Below are 18552 nucleotides of genomic sequence, written 5' to 3'. Positions count from 1 at the left end.
GAGCACAGGAACCACTGCTAGCTGCTGTCCCACGAGGTGTTTGTGCACCCAAAATAACCCAGCTCCTCTGAAAGCTGAAATGCAGCACTGCTGACTCATAGCAGGACCCGGAGCCGCTCTGGGGTGGGCAGCAATGTGATGTTTTTCTCAAGATTTTAAACTTTCAGCAGCAGCTCTGTGGTGAGTCAGAGCAAGAGCTGCATGAAATGATCAGCTTGGATCAGCAAGGCTGCAGGAACACCACAACTTTCAGCATTGGTGTTAAAACCTGTGGGGGCCCTTTTGGGGAAATTTTCTGTCTTTTTGCTGCTTCAGAAAGAATTCTGTAAGCAGGGTAAAGCAGCAAAAGCTTGGGAAGATGAGAGAGAGAGAAGTCTGGTCAGAGAGAGAAAGCCAAATAAGTAATATAATATAATATAATATAATATATTATTTTTAATATATATACATATAAAATACATATTATATTACATTGTATTGCATCGCATAATATATTACATTATATTTATTATATTATATTATATTATATTATATTATATTACATTATATTATATTACATTTTATTACATTATATTATATTTTATTACATTTTATATATATATATATCATTTATATAATATATTGTATTATTTATATAATAATTTCCCTTGAATTGGCCTGGGAAGCTTTAGGGAGCTGGAGATAAACAATGATAGTCAGATATTAAACAATCTGCAGGTGATGTTTTTTAACAAATTATTTTGCTGTTTTCCTTTTACAAATGAGTGTCTTGTTAATTAGCCAATCATGTGAAATGTATTTATTGGTTTCTCTGGGTCTGGATTGAAGGCATTTGAGATGGTAGTTCATGTTCAGACTCAGGTGTTTGTTATTTCTTATCAGTAAAACAGTCTCACTGCTGTGAGTTGGGCAGCTTTTCTTTAGAAGGCACAAAATGGCCAACAATCTCTTGGTACAAGGGCTTTTAAGACTGAACTATCCAATTAAGAACTGACACCTGGATTATTTTCCCTTTTCACCCAATAACTGATCCCAGTGTGGACTTTTCTGCCCATTTACAAAATGCCACCCAAACCCATGAAGAAGGAAGAAGCAGCATGAAGAAGAAACCCAGGATGACACCCTGTGCCCTCCATCCTGCTGCCATCCACAACACACTAAAAATCCCAAAACCCCAATTTCTCACCCAATGATGCACCTACACTGCTCTCTATAATCCATTTCACACTTTTGTGGGTTCCAGTCTGTCTTGAAGTCTGGGAAACTTTCTCCATGAATGAGGGTCAAAGTCAGACCAGGACACCCCAGAGCAGACACAGAAATATTCCCTGGGTGCCCTGGGTTTCCACACCATTGATTAAATGACCAACCACGTCCACCTGTAGCTAACTAAGCTATAAAAGGGGAGAGGATCAAATAAATGGGGTTTTGCCCTCTGCCTTCTGATACAATTCTGCGTCATCCCTGACTCAGTGGTGATAGGATGACGATTAATTTAGGGCAAATTTTTTCTCCTAAAATGCTGAGTTACATACCTGTCCTGAAGTGGAGGGACAGCCCTGTGACACAGACAGCACTGGCACCTGCAGAGAATGACAATAAATTGAATTAATTACAACAATGTTCTTCTTCAGAGGTCTATGATGATAGCTCTGCTTATAAGGACTTAATTAGGATTTCTGACCAACAAACCCTCCCATAAACATTATTTTCTCTTTTTTTTTCAGGACAAGCATAAAAAAGGATCTAATTAAACTTAAGTGTTCCATTTTATAAAGGAATTTCAAGCTTTCTATCCCCCCACAGTGTGTTCTGCTAGGACTGTACTAGTCTGCTGATCCTTAATCCCATTTCCATCAAGGGGGAAGGAGAGACCATAAACAAAGGAGAGACAATAAACAAAGGAGAAACAATAATCAAAACCATCAAAAAAGTTTTTTCTGTTCAAGAGAGAGGGGGAAATGTGGGAAATGGATTTGTAGGGAATTCTCCAAGCCTGGCAGAAGGCTCAGTGTGCATCAGTGTGCACACTTCTTATCTCTTATCTGGAGATAAGAAATGCTGACTTGGTAATGCCATGGAACAGGACAGACATTGCTGAGAGAGAAATGGAACTAGAAACAAGTTTCAAAGGATGGTTTTATAAATAAGATTAGATTTATTTGGAGAAATAAAACTATGAAAGATGCATTTAGTAGGACCCACAAAGGGGTAATTTTAGATTATTGGATTTAAGGCATTTACAGCATGGTGTTGCAAAAAGCTTGCAGTTCCAATAAATGTTAATAATATTACCCTTTTTCAAGGCTGAAAAACCCCAATTCAGCCTTGAGAGATTAAGTAATACTGTTTCTTGGGAGAAGGAACTTTTGCTTGCCAGAGGCTTACAGCGTGGGAAATGAATTCATAGAAAATTCTCCAAACAAGTTTCAAAAGGTGGCCTTACAAATAAGACTGGATACTTTACAGAAATAGAATTATGAAAGATTTATTGTAGTAAGATTAAGTAAAATTACCCACAAGGTAATTGTAGATTATTTGCTTTAAGGCTTTTACAGTGTGGTGTGGCAAAAGCTGATAGGCCAAGAAACACTTATCATCTATTATAATTAGGAAATAGTTGGCTTCTGATTGTGATTATGTGAATTCTAACATCTGTATTGTGTCACCCTTCACATGAGAGAAAAGACTGAATACTTTACAGAAACAGAATTATGAAAGATATATTGTAGTAGGAGCCATGAGGGATAATTTGAGATGATTTTCTTTAAGGCATTTACAGCATAGTGTGGCAAAAGCTGACGGGCCAAGGAACACTTATAGTGTATTGTAATTAGGAAATAATTGGGTTCTGATTGTGATGGCGTGAATTATAACATCTGTATTGTGTCACCCTTCACATGAGACTGAAAATAGAATAAAAGCTTTTAAAACACCTCTCTGTTGCCCCATCTCTGGGTCAGAAAATGGATTAATCTGGCAAGAAAACAGAGGCAACAAAGCAACATTTGTGACTGTGTTCACAGGAGTTCTTGGATGAGGGAAAAGATGAGGATCTGACTCCATGTTTCGAAGGTTTGATTTATTATTTTATGATATATATTACATTAAAACTATACTAAAAGAATAGAAGAAAAGGTTTCATCAGAAGGCTGGCTAAGAATAGAAAAAGAAAGAAATGATAACAAAAGCTTGTGGCTCAGACAGAGAGTCTGAGCCAGCTGACTGTGATTGGCCATTAATTAGAAACAACCACATGAGACCAATCCCAGATGCACCTGTTGCATTCCACAGCAGCAGATAACCATTGTTTACATTTTGTTCCTGAGGCCTCTCAGCTTCTCAGGAGGAAAAATCCCAAGGAAAGGATTTTCCATAAAAGATGTCTGCGACACAACATTCCTCTGTCCCGTGGGACCACAGTGGAGCACCCAGAGCACCTCCAACCCTGGTGACAGCCCCAGAAATGCCCTTACCACTCTCAGGGTCCTCTTCCTCCAGCTCTCCAAAGCCCTCGTGGCTGGCAGCACAGTGCAGGTGGTCACTCGTGGCCCAGTAGGTGGACAGGTAGCTGGACTCCTCGCTGTCCCCATCCGTGGCCACCCCCACCACAGCAGATGTGTGCTGCTCTGCTGAGCTCAGAGTGAGCTTCTCAGGGGAGTAATCTGTGATGAGGCACATCTCCAGGCCCTGGGCATCTTTGGAGGTCAGCCTGTAGACGGAGGGAGATGGAGTGACTTCTGCAGAGAGGAGAAAAGAAGATTTAGGTCAGATTACACATCCATAGTTCCTGGAGTCTTACATAGAGCCACTTGGAAATGCAGGATTCTCCATTATTCCAGTGGGAAGCTGCCTGATCATTGGGATTTTGTGCCAGGACACCTTTGGAGAACCAAAACTTCTACAGCAGATGATGCAGAAGCTGCTTCTGTGTGACCGTGCTCACAGGGGTCTGAGGATGAGGGAAGAGATGAGGATCTGACTCCATGTTTCAGAAGGCTGATTTATTATTTTATGATATCTATTACATTAAAACTATACTAAAAGAATAGAAGAAAGGATTTCATCAGAAGGCTAGCTAAGAATAGAAAAAGAAGGAATCATAACAAAAGCTTCTGTCTCGGACAGAGAGTCTGAGCCAGCTGACTGTGGTTGGCCATTAATTAGAAACAACCAACACGGGCCAATCCCAGATGCACCTGTTGCATCCCACAGCAGCAGATAACCATTGTTTACATTTTGTTCCTGAGGCCTCTCAGCTTCTCAGGAGGAAAAAATCCTAAGGAAAGGATTTTTCATAAAAGATGTCTGTGACACTCCTATTGTGTGGCAGACACAGAGGCCAAACAGAATCCCTGGAACATCTGAAAAGGCCGGGAATGATTAAGGGATGATTTTAGGCCATGATTTAAACTGTCACCATGGCCTGATGAGAGTCTAAATCATGCCCTAAAAATCATCCCAGCCTGATTTCTGCTGGGACTCCCTCACCTCCCCTGCTCCCTTTGGTTTTTGGCAATTTTTTGACTGTTTGTTAGGGAGAGGAAGGCAGGAGCTGCTAAAAAGCTTGATGATAAAATACAGATGTACATTTATATCCCTGTATAAAACACAGATGAGCCAGGGTAGATCACTGCCATGGGGCACGTGGAAATGAAACAGAAGAGGAGGAATTTGTCAAGCTGCTCTCTTTCTCTCTCATCATGAGCACTGTGCTTTCTGAAGAGATAAATATCTACCTCACTCCAAATTAGGGTGTTTTTCTGCTTTTCAATCTGTGCAATGCTTTGATCTTGAACACACAAAACAATAAAGGCTGTTTTTCACAGGAAGCCTCAGCTCTTTTGCAAAATATTAATTTCCTGTTCTTACTCAGAGTGGTGGCTGCCTCTGCTCTGGTGCTGCAGTTCCTGTAAGTTCCTTGGTGTGTGTGCCCATGAAGGTTTGAGATAATTTTGGTAAAAAACATCTACTTTAACCACAGCCCTGTGACCTGTTATTCTGGCTTGATGAAATGATAAATAGACGTGATAAATAAACAGCATTTCAAGCCTGTGCTGGAGATGCTGTTTATTTATCACCTCTATTTATCACCTCTATTTATCGCCTCTATTTACAGCAAAGTGAGAAGCAAATAATGATGCTCTGAGCTTTCCATGCTGCCCAATTTCATCTTTACTGAAGGATGTCTTCCAGGTGTAAAAATGACAAAGGTTCTCAGGAGGTTCATGAGCAGCCACTTGAAGTCTTTTTGTTCTTAAAATGTCACACAGCTGGGTTAATCCATCTCAGAGAGTGGATTAGATGGGCAGAATTGCTCCTTCTGACCCCCAAAATATTTTGTTAACATTGAAGGAGCAGCAGGGGACATCATAGCAATGTTCTCCTGAGGTTTAGATGGTGCCCAAGTAGAGGTGGGCAATGCCCTTGACAGCTGCCATTGCCCAGATCTTGGTGTGTATTAGCAAACTTGAAAATTCGTAAAAAAAATCAGGGTAAAAAAAAAAAATTAGTAAAATAATCAGTGTAAATGTACCTGGCAAAACCAGAAGTCTCGTCCCAGATCCAAATGTGAATTTGTAATTACTCCCAGAGTTACACAATAGCAAAGGCCTCTACAATATCCAGAGCAGCACTGAAAGGATCCTTCAGCAATTAAATATTCCATTAAAAAATCCTGTTTATCTCTATGAACACACAGATCCATTTACCTGGGACTTTTCCACCTATTGAATTTCTTTTAATGTACTTTGCATTTTGCACTCCCAAACACACTCTTCTTAATATTCCTCTCATATTTGTCCCGTTGTTTCCAGACAGCCACCTGCACCACAACTCCTGTTCTCCATCTTATTCCTCATTGATTTATTCTGCCAGTCAGATTCCTCTCTCAAAAATTAGTTTGCGTACTAAAAAAATTTAAATTTGACTCATTTACAAAATTTTATTTATTTATTTAAATTTATTTATTTATTTTACTGCATAGCTCTCCTATGCAGTAAAATAAATCTCACTATTCCTCTTCTCTGCTTGAGGAGATTAATGTAGGATCCCAAATCCTGTTCAATGTCCAAAACAAATCCTCTTGCACATGTAAAACCTCTGCCATGTTCATTCTCAGGAACAGAGAGGGGAGAATATCCTTGCAGCCATGGAAATCACTTGCTCTGAATACCAACTGAAAATTCATTATCCTGTTGCTAAAATATTGGCAAAATAGGCAAAATATTTTGTGAGCTGATAGAAGAACGTCTACTCAAATTCTATGTGAATTCTACCTGAATTCTACCTGGATTCAGACATACCTGGAGAAACCACCAGTTTGGTTCCAGCTCCAAATGTAACCTTGCCATAATTCCCAGAATTACACTGTGGCACAGCCCTTTGCAAAATGGTGCCCTGGGCTGGCTGTGTGCTGGGTGAAGGCTGCAGAACATGGCAAGGTTTTGTTGGGAGCAGCTCACAGATTGACAGAATAAATGAGGTTGGAAAAGACCTTTGAGATCATCAAGTCCAACCTGTGACCCAACACCTCCTCATGGTCTAAACCCTGGTACTGAGTGCGCATCCAGGCTTTGTTAAACCCTCCAGGGATGGTGATACCACCCTCTGAAACCAGCTTCACCCTCTGCATTTTGCTGGTCTGTGCTGGCTTTCACCATTTCTCTTCTCTGCTTGAGGAGATTGATGTAGGAGCCCAAATCCTGTTCAATTCCCAAGACAAATCCTCTTGCACATGTAAAACCTCTTCCATGTTCATTCTCAGGAACAGAGAGGGGAGAATATCCTTGCAGCCATGGAAATCACTTGCTCTGAATACCAACTGAAAATTCATTATCCTGTTGCTAAAATATTGTGGGGCGGCAAAATAGGCAAAATAATTTGTCAGATTATAGAAGAACTTCTACCCAAATTCTATGTGAATTCTACCTGAATTCAGACATACCTGGAGAAACCACCAGTTTGGTTCCAGCTCCAAAGGTAAGCTTGCCATAATTCCCAGAATTACACTGTGGCACAGCCCTTTGCAAAATGGTGCCCTGGGCTGGCTGTGTGCTGGGTGAAGGCTGCAGAACATGGCAAGGTTTTGTTGGGAGCAGCTCACAGAATGACAGAATAAATGAGGTTGGAAAAGACCTTTGAGATCATCAAGTCCAACCTGTGACCCAACACCTCCTCATGGACTAAACCCTGGCACTGAGTGCCCATCCAGGCTTTGTTAAACCCTCCAGGGATGGTGAGACCATCCTCTGAAACCAGCTTCACCCTCTGCATTTTGCTGGGCTGTGCTGGCTTTCACCATTTCTCTTCTCTGCTTGAGGAGATTAATGTAGGAGCCCAAATCCTGTTGAATTTCCAAGACAAATCCTCTTGCACATGTAAAACCTCTGCCATGTTCATTCTCAGGAACAGAGAGGGGAGAATATCCTTGCAGCCATGGAAATCACTTGCTCTGAATACCAACTGAAAATTCATTGTCCTGTTGCTAAAATATTGGCAAAATAGGCAAAATAATTTGTGAGCTGAAAGAAGAACTTCTACCTGAATTCTACATGAATTCTACATGAATTCTACCTGAATTCAGACATACCTGGAGAAACCACCAGTTTGGTTCCAGCTCCAAAGGTAAGCTTGCCAAAATTCCCAGAATTACACTGTGGCACAGCCCTTTGCAAAATGGTGTGCTGGAGAACATGGCAAGGTTTTGTTGGGAGCAGCTCACAGAATGACAGAATAAATGAGGTTGGGAAAGAGCTTTGAGATCATCAAGTCCAACCTGTGACCCAACATCTCCTCATGGACTAAACCCTGGCACTGAGTGCCCATCCAGGCTTTGTTAAACCCTCCAGGGATGGTGATACCACCCTCTGAAACCAGCTTCACTCTCTGCATTTTGCTGCTCTGTGCTGGCTTTCACCATCTCACATCTCTTCTGCTTGAGGCGCCCAAATCTTGTTGAATTTCCAAGAGAAATCCTCTTGCACATGTAAAACCTCTGCCATGTTCATTCTCAGGAACAGAGAGGGGAAAATATCCTTGCAGCCATGGAAATCACTTAATACCAATTGAAAATTCATTGTCCTGTTGCTAAAACATTGTGAGGTGGCAAAATAGGCAAAATAATTTGTGAGCAGAAAGAAGAACTTACTCTACCTGAAGTCTACCTGAATTCAGACATACCTGGAGAAACCACCAGTTTGGTTCCAGCCCCAAAGGTAAGTTTGCCAAAACTCCCAGAATTACACTGTGGCACAGCCCTTTGCAAAATGGTGCCCTGGGCTGGCTGTGTGCTGGGTGAAGGCTGCAGAACATGGCAAGGTTTTGTTGGGAGCAGCTCACAGAATGACAGAATAAATGAGGTTGGAAAAGACCTTTGAGATCATCATGAAGTCCAACCTGTGACCCAACACCTCCTCATGGACTAAACCCTGGCACTGATTGCCCATCCAGGCTTTGTTAAACCCTCCAGTGATGGTGACACCACTCTGAAACCAGCTTCACCTTCTGCATTTTGCTGGTCTGTGCTGGCTTTCATAATTTCTCTTCTCTGCTTGCAGAGATTGATGTAGAAGCCCAAATCTTGTTGAATTTCCAAGACAAATCCTCTAGCACATGTAAAACCTCTGCCATGTTCATTCTCAGGAACAAGGAGGGGAGAATATCCTTGCAGCCATGGAAATCACTTGCTCTGAATACCAACTGAAAATTCATTGTCCTGTTGCTAAAATATGTTGGGGTGGCAAAATAGGCAAAATAAGTTGTCAGCTGATAGAAGATCTTATTCTACCTTAATTCTACCGGAATTCAGACATACCTGGAGAAACCACCAGTTTGGTTCCAGCCCCAAAGGTAAGTTTGCCATAACCCCCAGAACCACACTCTGAAACCAGCTTCACCTTCTGCATTTTGCTGGGCTGTGCTGGCTTTCACCATTTCTCTTCTCTGCTTGAGGAGAATAATGTAGAAGCTCAAATCCTGTTCAATTCCCAAGACAAATCCTCTTGCACATGTAAAACCTCTGCCATGTCCATTCTCAGGAACAGAGAGGGTAGAATATCCTTGCAGCCATGGAAATCACTTGCTCTGAATACCAACAGAAAATTCATTGTCCTTTTGCTAAAATATTGTGGGGCTGCAAAATAATTTGTGAGCTGAAAGAAGAACTTACTTTACCTGAATTCTACCTGAATTCAGACATACCTGGAGAAACCACCAGTTTGGTTCCAGCTCCAAAGGTAAGCTTGCCATAACCCCCAGTATTACACTGTGACACAGCCCTTTGCAAAATGGTGCCCTGGGCTGGCTGTGTGCTGGGTGAAGGCTGCAGAACATGGCAAGGTTTTGTTGGGAGCAGCTCACAGAATGACAGAATAAATGAGGTTGGAAAAGAGCTTTGAGATCATCAAGTCCAACCTGTGACCCAACACCTCCTCATTGGACTAAACCCTGGTACTGAGTGCCCATCCAGGCTTTGTTAAACCCTCCAGGGATGGTGACACCACTCTGAAACCAGCTTCACCCCTCTGCATTTTACTGGTCTTTGCTGGTTTTCACCATTTCACTTCTCCTCTGCTTGAGGAGCCCAAATCCTGTTGAATTTCCAAGAGAAATCCTCTTGCACATGTAAAACCTCTGCTATGTTCATTCTGAGAAACAAGGAGGGGAGAATATCCTTGCAGCCATGGAAATCACTTGCTCTGAACACCAACTGAAAATTCATTATCCTGTTGCTAAAGTATTGTGGGGCGGCAAAATAGGCAAAATAATTTGTCAGCTGAAAGAAGAACTTCTACCCAAATTCTATGTGAATTCTACCTGAATTCTACCTGAATTCAGACATACCTGGAGAAACCACCAGTTTGGTTCCAGCTCCAAAGGTAAGTTTGCCATAATTCCCTAGAATTACACTGTGGCACAGCCCTTTGCAAAATGGTGCCCTGGGCTGGCTGTGTGCTGGGTGAAGGCTGCAGAACATGGCAAAGTTTTGTTGGGAGCAGCTCACAAAATGACAGAATAAATGAGGTTGGGAAAAAGCTTTGAGGTCATCAAGTCCAACCTGTGACCCAACATCTCCTCATTGGACTAAACCCTGGCACTGAGTGCCCATCCAGGCTTTGTTAAACCCTCCAGGGATGGTGACACCATCCCCTCCTAGGGCAGACAGTTCCTGTGTCTAATCAGTGAAGAATTTTTCTTCTTTCAGTGAAGAATTTTTTTGCTGATGTCCAACCTGAACTTGTCCTGGTGCAGCTTAAGGCTCTGTGTTCTGTTTCTGTCAGTGGTCACCTGGGAGCAGAGCCCAATCCCACCTGGTTGCACCCAGCAAGTTTTGATAGAGAAGAGAAGAATTGCTGAGCCAGTTTTACTGGATAACCAAGGAGGCAAAGGGTGTGTTAGTTAGAAAGAGTTTTTATGACTTAGAGCAAAGGATAAACCCACCCCAAACAAGATGTTTTTACCAAGCAGAAAGATAGCACAGGCAAACAAGGCAGCAAATATTGCAAGTAGAAAAAAAGGTCTCAGAATTTTCCACCGCAAGAAAACTGAAAAACAACTTCTGGCTTAAACTGTAATGTACTAACTTTGAGTGATTGGAGAAGAGTAAGATGAATATGGTAACTACAGTAGTTATGACAGGCTATAGGCAATAGTTAAGGTATAGATTGGTTCTGCTGTATGAAGATGCTCAGCAAAGAAAATTACATAATGCATTGTAACCAAAACCTCAACTTTTTGGACCTGAAGACCATGAAGTCCAACCCATACCCCAGCAATTCCATGTTCACACCTAAACTATGAAATTTAGCAAGGAGTGTCCAAACACATCCTCCCAATCTCCAATTTTGGCCCATGTGGGAAACCCAAATCCAGGGCAGGGCTGCCAACATTGCGCTTCCCAAAGCTGTGCCACTCCAAAAAATCCAAGAGTAAGAGAGAAACGAAGCAATTCCACCGCCCAGGCCAAGGGCTTGCTCACCTGGCAGGACTGAAAGCACTGTCCCCTTGCCAAAAATGACTCTGGCTGCCACATTTACACTCTGACACATTTCCTTGCAAAAACTCCTCTGCCAGCCCTGCACCTGATCTCAAGCAAAATCATTCAGGTGGTGTCACAGACATATTTTCTGAAAAAATCCTTTGCTAGGATTTTTCCTCCTGAGAAGCTGAGAGGCCTCAGAAAGGAAATGTAAACAATGATTATTTGCTGGTGTGGAATGCAACAGGTGCATCTGTGATTGGTCTCATGAGGTTGTTTCTAATTAATGGCCAATCACAGTCAGCTGGCTTGGACTTTCTGGTCAGTCACAAGATTTTATTATTATTCCTTTCTATTCCTTTCCTTGCAAGCCTTCTGATGAAATCCTTTCTTCTATTATTTAGTATATATTTAGTATATAATTTTCTTTTAATACAATATATATAATAAAATAATAAATCAGCCTTCTGAAACATGGAGTCAAGATTCTCATCTTTTCCCTCATCCTGGGACCTCTGTGAACACCACCACAAGGTTGGAAAAGCCCTCCAAGACCATGGAGTCCAACCCATACCCCAGCAGTGCCATGTTCACCCCTAAACCATGAAGTTTAGCAGGGAGTGTCCAAACACCTCCTCCCAATCCCCAAAATTAACAGGAAACACCCACAGTTCGTGCCATTCCCATTTCTCTCTCTGGGTTGTGTCTCCAGTTCTGCAGCTCCCAGCAGTAACCCAGAGATCACTGCTGGAGCTGCTGCAACAGCCTGAACTGCATTTTGCTCCACTTTGCAAACATCACTCCTATTTTTGAGTGGGCTGAAAATCTCAGTGTCCTAAATCTCAGAAATCCTATTTAGTCTCACACATCCCTGCTCTTGCATTTCACCAACATGTTGTCACTTTTCCAATAATTCTTTTCCCCAGCACTGCCACGTTTCCAGAACACACTGGACAAGCACAAAGTCTCCCACTTATTCCCTCAAAACACCAAAACCAGCCCAAATTTCTCCACAAATCCACCGTACTTGGTGCAGCTCAGCATTGTCTGGGTCCATGTCAACATTGTTGGGTCCAGCTTGGCTCAGAGGGGAGACAACTCACCTGGGGCAATGACAAGTCTGGTTCCACTCCCCCAGATCAGTTTCCCCCAGTTTGCACTGGTCACACAGTGTGCGAGCTCATTACAAAATGGGCTGGGGTCCCCTCAGCCCTGGGGCTGCCCCTGCCAGGGGCTCTGAGCAGATTTCCAGAGATCTCCTCTGGCTCCTCTTTGCCCAAATCCCAATGCTCTGTTCAATGCCTGGGAGAGCTGCACTGGATTGGGGTCACCAAACCGGGCAGAGATGGGGAGAAGCTCCCCCTCAGTTACCAGGGGGAAATTTGGGATCCCTGCTCCAAAGGCTGCTTGCCCTGCAATGACAGAGGGAAGGGAAGAATCCCCTGGCACAGGGCACCTTGCCAGCAGCCCAAATCCCAGCTCCAGGAGGCACCTGGGCAGTGCCAGGGGTGTTCCAGCCCTGCAAGGAAAATCCTCCTCATCCACAGCACACAAAACACTAAAGATAGCTTCCAATGGCAAATGATAAAAGCCACTTAAAATGTACTTTAAAAGCCACTTAAAATATTTTAAAAGCCACTTAAAAATTACTTAAAATTAAATCAGATAAAGGCCTGAAAGATGCAGTGTATGGCTGGATTTTACGTTGTGAGCAAAGTTGACTGGATGACCTTTTCCATTTCTAATTTCTACCATTCTGTGACTTTGAAAGATGCAATCCTCTGCTGCTTATAAAACAGGAAATGTTACAATTATTATCTATGTCATATGGATATTTTTTTTGCCCTTTCTACAAGACAGACAATGACAAGGGGAAAAAGGCAGACAAGTCTGGCTCATCCCAATTTTGGCCCATGTGGGAAACCCAAATCCAGGGCAGGGCTGCCAACATTGTGCTTCCCAAAGCTGTGCCACTCCAAACAACCAAGAACAGGAAAGAAAATGAAGCAATTCCCCTTCCCAGGCCAAGGGCTTGCTCACCTGGCAGGACTGAAAGCACTGTCCCCTTGCCAAAAATGACTCTGGCTGCCACATTTACACCCTGGCACATTTCCTTGCAAAAACTCCTCTGCCAGCCCTGCCCCTGATCTCAAGCACAGTGCAGCTGCAATTCCAGGCACCAGCGAAGCTTCCTGACACACCAGGCTCCATTCCCTGCACGAGGCAACATCTGTTCCCAGCTTCTGCCTGAAAAGCAGAAGCTTTGCCTTTCTGAATTTTGGACAGCCATGAGAGACAAGTGCCAGCCATGGGAAGGCTTTCCCAAAAAGCTGCTTGTGGCATTCACATTCTCTGAAAAATCCCTTTGCTTAGGATTTTTCTGAGAAAAGCCTCAGAGAAAAAGGAAAACAATGATTATCTGGTTTGCTTCTCCTGTGTTTTGCTCCTGTGGAATGTGTTTGGAGATTGTTTACACACAGGTGATGGTTTCATTGGATTCTGGGGTGAGATGTTTTCCCTCTTTGGCCAATTGAGGCCAAGCTGTGTTGGGACTCGGGAGAGTCTCAAATTTTCATTATTATCTTTTCAGCATTCAGTAAGTATCCTTTCTGTACTGTTTAGTATCGTTTAGTATAGCCTTCTTTAATATAATATAGTATCATAAAAAAATAAATTAGACTTCTGAGAACATGGAATCAGATTCATCATTCCTTCCTCCATCAGGGCACCCCACAAATAAAATAGCTGAGAACTTACTGGGCTGGATGGAGAGCCTGGTCCCTGAGCCAAAGGTCAGCTTGTTGTCATAGCCTGAATTCACACAGCATTTCCTGCCCTAACAAAAAGGCCCAGGAGCCTCCTGAGAGCAGCAGCTCTGCCCCAGGCTCTGCCCAGCCCTGCCAGAGCTGGGCAAACACAAATCCTCCCTGCCTCTGTCCCACAGCCCTGACTGCTCTGCATGATCTGAAGGTGCAGAGGAGCAGCAATGGGGAAGAGCTTTCACAGTGACTTCTGTGAGGTAGAGAGAAGTTTTAGAAGAGGATGCATGTTTACCCTTAAAAAAATTTCCTACCAAGTTAGGGAAACCAATACATAGACAAAGTACACAAGAAACCAAGAAACACAGAAGGATAAAACTAGAGAAACCTGCAATGGCCTGTTCCAATGAGAACTTTGTCTCTCATGACCAATGAGTAACATATAAACTTATGAACTTTATAAGAATGTATAAGAAAAATGCAGGCTATAATAAAACAGGTTGAACCCTTCTGAAAATGTAATTTTTTGCTTTTTTTTTTTGTCAGGTGAGCACTCACTGGGTTGGATGGAGAGTCTGGTCCCCGAGCCAAAGGTCAGCTTGTTGCCATAGCCAGATCCTGAATTCACACAGCATTTCCTGCCCTAACAAAAACCTTCCCCACATCTAAAGGAGTGGGCATCTCCTACAGGTCCCCATCTCAGAGCCTGCCCTGCAGCTCCTGCAGTCAGTGAACTGGCAGCTGGACTCTCCCTGCCCTAACAAAGGTGCCTCAGACACAGCAAGGATGTGTGGGACACTGAGCAGGGGACACTGCAGGGCTTTGGACAAAGGACACACAGAGAGCTGAGCACTCACTGGGCTGGATGGAGAGTTTGGTCCCTGAGCCAAAGATCAGCTTGTTGCCAAAGCCTGAATTCACACAGCATTTCCTGCCCTAACAAAAAGCCCAACCAGCACCTGCAGAGCAACACCTCCTCTCTCCCACTCTTTTCCCAGCCATGGCGTTGCTCACAGGGGCAGCAGAGGGGACACAGAGCCTTGCCCTGGCTCCTGTGCATCCCTGGGCTGCACTGGCCACAGTGTGCATCCCAAAATCATCCCAAAATCATCCCAATGTCACACGCAGAACAAGGAGCCTTGGTTTGGACAGTCCCTGAAAGCAAAGTCACACTCAGCGAGGAACACCCAGAGATGGCCAAAGACCAAATAGGCTGCTGTTTTAGCAAGTTAAAGTAATAGGTTACAAAAGTAAAATAAATTCTGTGGCAACGGAAAATAAGTTTAGAAAGTTCTATATTACATTGTAACAAAGAAACTTGGGACTACTCTTGAACTACAGACAAATGCTTGCTCCTTTAAAAATCCCAATGAAGGAGCTCCAACCCAGCAGAAAGCACAAAAAGCAGAGCAGCAGTGCTGGACTTACTTGGCCTGACAGTGAGTCTCGTTCCAGAGCCAAAGGTAGGGACATAAACTCCTGATGCTGAATTCACACAGCATTTCCTGCCCTAACAAAAAGGCCCAGGAGCCTCCTGAGAGCAGCAGCTCTGCCCCAGGCTCTGCCCAGCCCTGCCAGAGCTGGGCAAACACAAATCCTCCCTGCCTCTGTCCCACAGCCCTGACTGCTCTGCATGATCTGAAGGTGCAGAGGAGCAGCAATGGGGAAGAGCTTTCACAGTGACTTCTGTGAGCCTGAGAGGAGTTTGAGAAGAGGATCCATGTTTGACCCTGAAGGAATTTCCTACCAAGGTAGGAAAACCAAGACACAGACACAAAACTAAGGAAACCAAGAAAGAAAGCAGGATAAATAAGAGAAACCTGCAACTGCGTATTCCAATGAGTACTTTGTCTCTGGTGACCAATGAGTAAAGGGCAAACTTGTGAGCTTTGTAAGAATATATAAAAAGCATGCAGGCTATAATAAAAACAGTTTGAACCCTTATGAAAATGCAGAGTGTTGCTTTGTTTAGGCAGCTGAGAACTCACTGGGCTGGATGGAGAGTCTGGTCCCTGAGCCAAAGGTCAGCTTGTAGTTGCCTGAAGTCACACAGCATTTCCTGCCCTAACAAAAACCTTCCCCAAATCTAAAGGAGTGGGGATCTCCTGCAGGTTCCAATCTCAGAGACTGCCCTGCAGCACCTGCACTAAATGAAATGGCAGCTGAATCGATGCGGTGACCAGTGTGAGCATCCCACAGTTACAGGCAGAACAAGGAGCCTTGGTTGGGACAGTCCCTGAAAGCAAAGTCACTCCTGGCCAGCGAGGCGCAGAAATGGCCTAAGACCAACCAGGTTGCTGTTTTAGCAAGTAAAGTTAATAGGTTACAAAAGTAAAAGAAATTCTGTGGCAACTGTGTATCAGTTTAGAAAGTTCTATATTACCTTGTAAACAAGAAACTTGGGACTGCTCTTGAACTACAGCCAAATACTTGCTCCTTTAAAAATCCCAATGAAGGAGCTCCAACCCAGCAGAAAGCACAGAAAGCAGAGCAGCAGTGCTGGACTTACTTGGCCTGACAGTGAGTCTGGTTCCAGAGCCAAAGGTAGGGACATAAGCTCCTGTTCCTGAATTCACACAGCATTTCCTGCCCTAACTAAAAAGGCCCAGGAGCCTCCTGAGAGCAGCAGCTCTGCCCCAGGCTCTGCCCAGCCCTGCCAGAGCTGGGCAAACACAAATCCTCCCTGCCTCTGTCCCACAGCCCTGACTGCTCTGCAGTATCTGAAGGTGCAGACGAGCAGCAATGGGGAAGAGCTTTCACAGTGACTTCTGTGAGCCAGAGAGGAGTTTGAGAAGAGGATCCATGTTTACCCCTCAAGGAACTTCCTACCAAGGTAGGAAAACCAAGACACAGACACAGAACACAACAAACCAATAAAGATAGAAGGATAAATAAGAGAAACCTGCAACTCCCTCTTGCAATGACCTCTTTGTCTGTGGTGGCCAATGAGTAAAGTATAAACTTATGACCTTTTAAGAATGTATAACAAGCATGCTGGCTATAATGAAAACAGTTTAAACCCTTCTGAAAATGGAATTTGTTTCTTTGTTTTGGCAGCTGACCACTCACTGGGCTGGATGGAGAGTCTGGTCCGCGAGCCAAAGGTCAGCTTAGTGTAGCCTGTATTCACACAGCATTTCCTGCCCTAACAAAAACCTTCCCCAAATCTAAAGGAGTGGGCATCTCCTGCAGGTTCCCATCTCAGAGCCTGCCCTGCATCCCCTGCACTCAATGAAATGGCAGCTGGAATCTCCCTGCCCTAACAAAGGTGCCTCAGACACAGCAAGGATGTGTGGGACACTGTGCAGGGGACACTGCAGGGCTTTGGACAAAGGACACACAGAGAGCTGAGCACTCACTGGGCTGGATGGAGAGCCTGGTCCCTGAGCCAAAGGTCAGCTTGGTGTAGCTGTTGTCACACAGCATTTCCTGCCCTAACAAAAAGCCCAACCAGCACCTGCAGAGCAACAGCTCCTCTCTCCCAGTCTTTTCCCAGCCATGGCGTTGCTCACAGGGGCAGCAGAGGGGACACAGAGCCTTGCCCTGGCTCCTGTGCATCCCTGGGCTGCAGTGGCCACGGTGTGCATCCCAAAATCATCCCAAAATCATCCCAATGTCACACGCAGAACAAGGAGCCTTGGTTTGGACAGTCCCTGAAAGCAAAGTCACCCCTGGCCAGGGACGCACAGAAATGGCCTAAGACCAACCAGGTTGCTGTTTTAGCAAGTAAAAGTAATAGGTTAGAAAAGTAAAATAAATTCTGTGGCAGCTCTGTATCAGTTTAGAAAGTTCTATATTACCTTGTAACCAAGAAACTTGGGACTACTCTTGAACTACAGCCAAATATTTGCTCCTTTAAAAATCCCAATGAAGTTGCTCCAACCAGCAGAAATCACAGAAAGCAGAGCAGCAGTGCTGGACTTACTAGGTCTGACAGTGAGTCTGGTTCCTGAGCCAAAGGTAGGGACATAAACTCCTGTTCCTGAATTCACACAGCATTTCCTGCCCTAACAAAAAGGCCCAGGAGCCTCCTGAGAGCAGCAGCTCTGCCCCAGGCTCTGCCCAGCCCTGCCAGCCACATTTTGGTTCTCCCAGCAGAGGTGAATGAAGCAGTGACAGGAAGGGAAAGCAGCAATTGCTGAGCTGGGCCATCCTGTCCCACACTCCAGGCTCAGCCAGAGCACAAATTGGCCCTGTCTCACCTAAATCACAAAATATCCCTGTCTCACCTAAATCAAAATGTGTGAGATGGTATTTGTTGTTTAGCCTTAAATATTTAGTAGCTCTTATCTATATTATATTCTCACAATTGAGATTATACATTGAAAAATATCCATGCCTCACCTAAATCACAAATTGTCCCTGTCAGCCTATTGCTGCTCAAACCCTAAACCATAAATGAGGGAAATCCAGATAAACCTGTTTCTTACCTGGTTTCACAAGCAGCTTTGTGCCTTTACCAAAGGTGAATGTGTAGGCATTGTTCACACAGTGAGAAAGGAGCCAACAAAAACCACCCTGGAGGGTAGCAGTCAAACCCACAAATATTGAGTGCCCCAGTCATTGAGAAAAGACCCTAAAATGCAGCAAAACTCAAAAAAAATGAAGGTGAATTCCCCAGGATTTTAAATATAGAAAGCAAATTGTTTCCCCTCTGGGTTTGTGCAATCACTTGCGCAGATTCAAAGCATGAATTATCCAGGACATTTTCCAACACTCAGAGAAACTACATTGAACATTTCACCCCAAATTCCCCAGCCACAGGCTGTCTGTGAGATCCCACTGAAAGCACAGCTCCCTCTGGACAGGGAAAGG

General features: G+C 43.9%; 1 protein-coding gene across 1 annotated transcript in view; it reads right to left on the bottom strand.

Annotated features, from left to right (window-relative positions):
- Window positions 1-18552, bottom strand: part of LOC135458564 (M1-specific T cell receptor alpha chain-like) — a 208892-nt gene that overhangs the window by 2768 nt on the left and 187572 nt on the right. The window contains exons 3-5 of the mRNA XM_064733780.1: window positions 9844-9897; window positions 3477-3740; window positions 1536-1583 (exon numbers count right to left, since the gene is read on the bottom strand). Of these exons, the coding sequence (XP_064589850.1) occupies window positions 1536-1583; window positions 3477-3740; window positions 9844-9897 (366 nt within the window). The remainder of the gene's footprint in view (window positions 1-1535; window positions 1584-3476; window positions 3741-9843; window positions 9898-18552) is intronic.

Source organism: Zonotrichia leucophrys, chromosome 27 (genome assembly GCF_028769735.1).
Source record: "Zonotrichia leucophrys gambelii isolate GWCS_2022_RI chromosome 27, RI_Zleu_2.0, whole genome shotgun sequence".
NCBI classification, from domain to species: Eukaryota; Metazoa; Chordata; class Aves; order Passeriformes; family Passerellidae; genus Zonotrichia; species Zonotrichia leucophrys.
The sequence above is the reverse complement of the archived record's forward strand: the minus strand, read 5'-3'. Positions and strand labels throughout refer to the sequence as shown.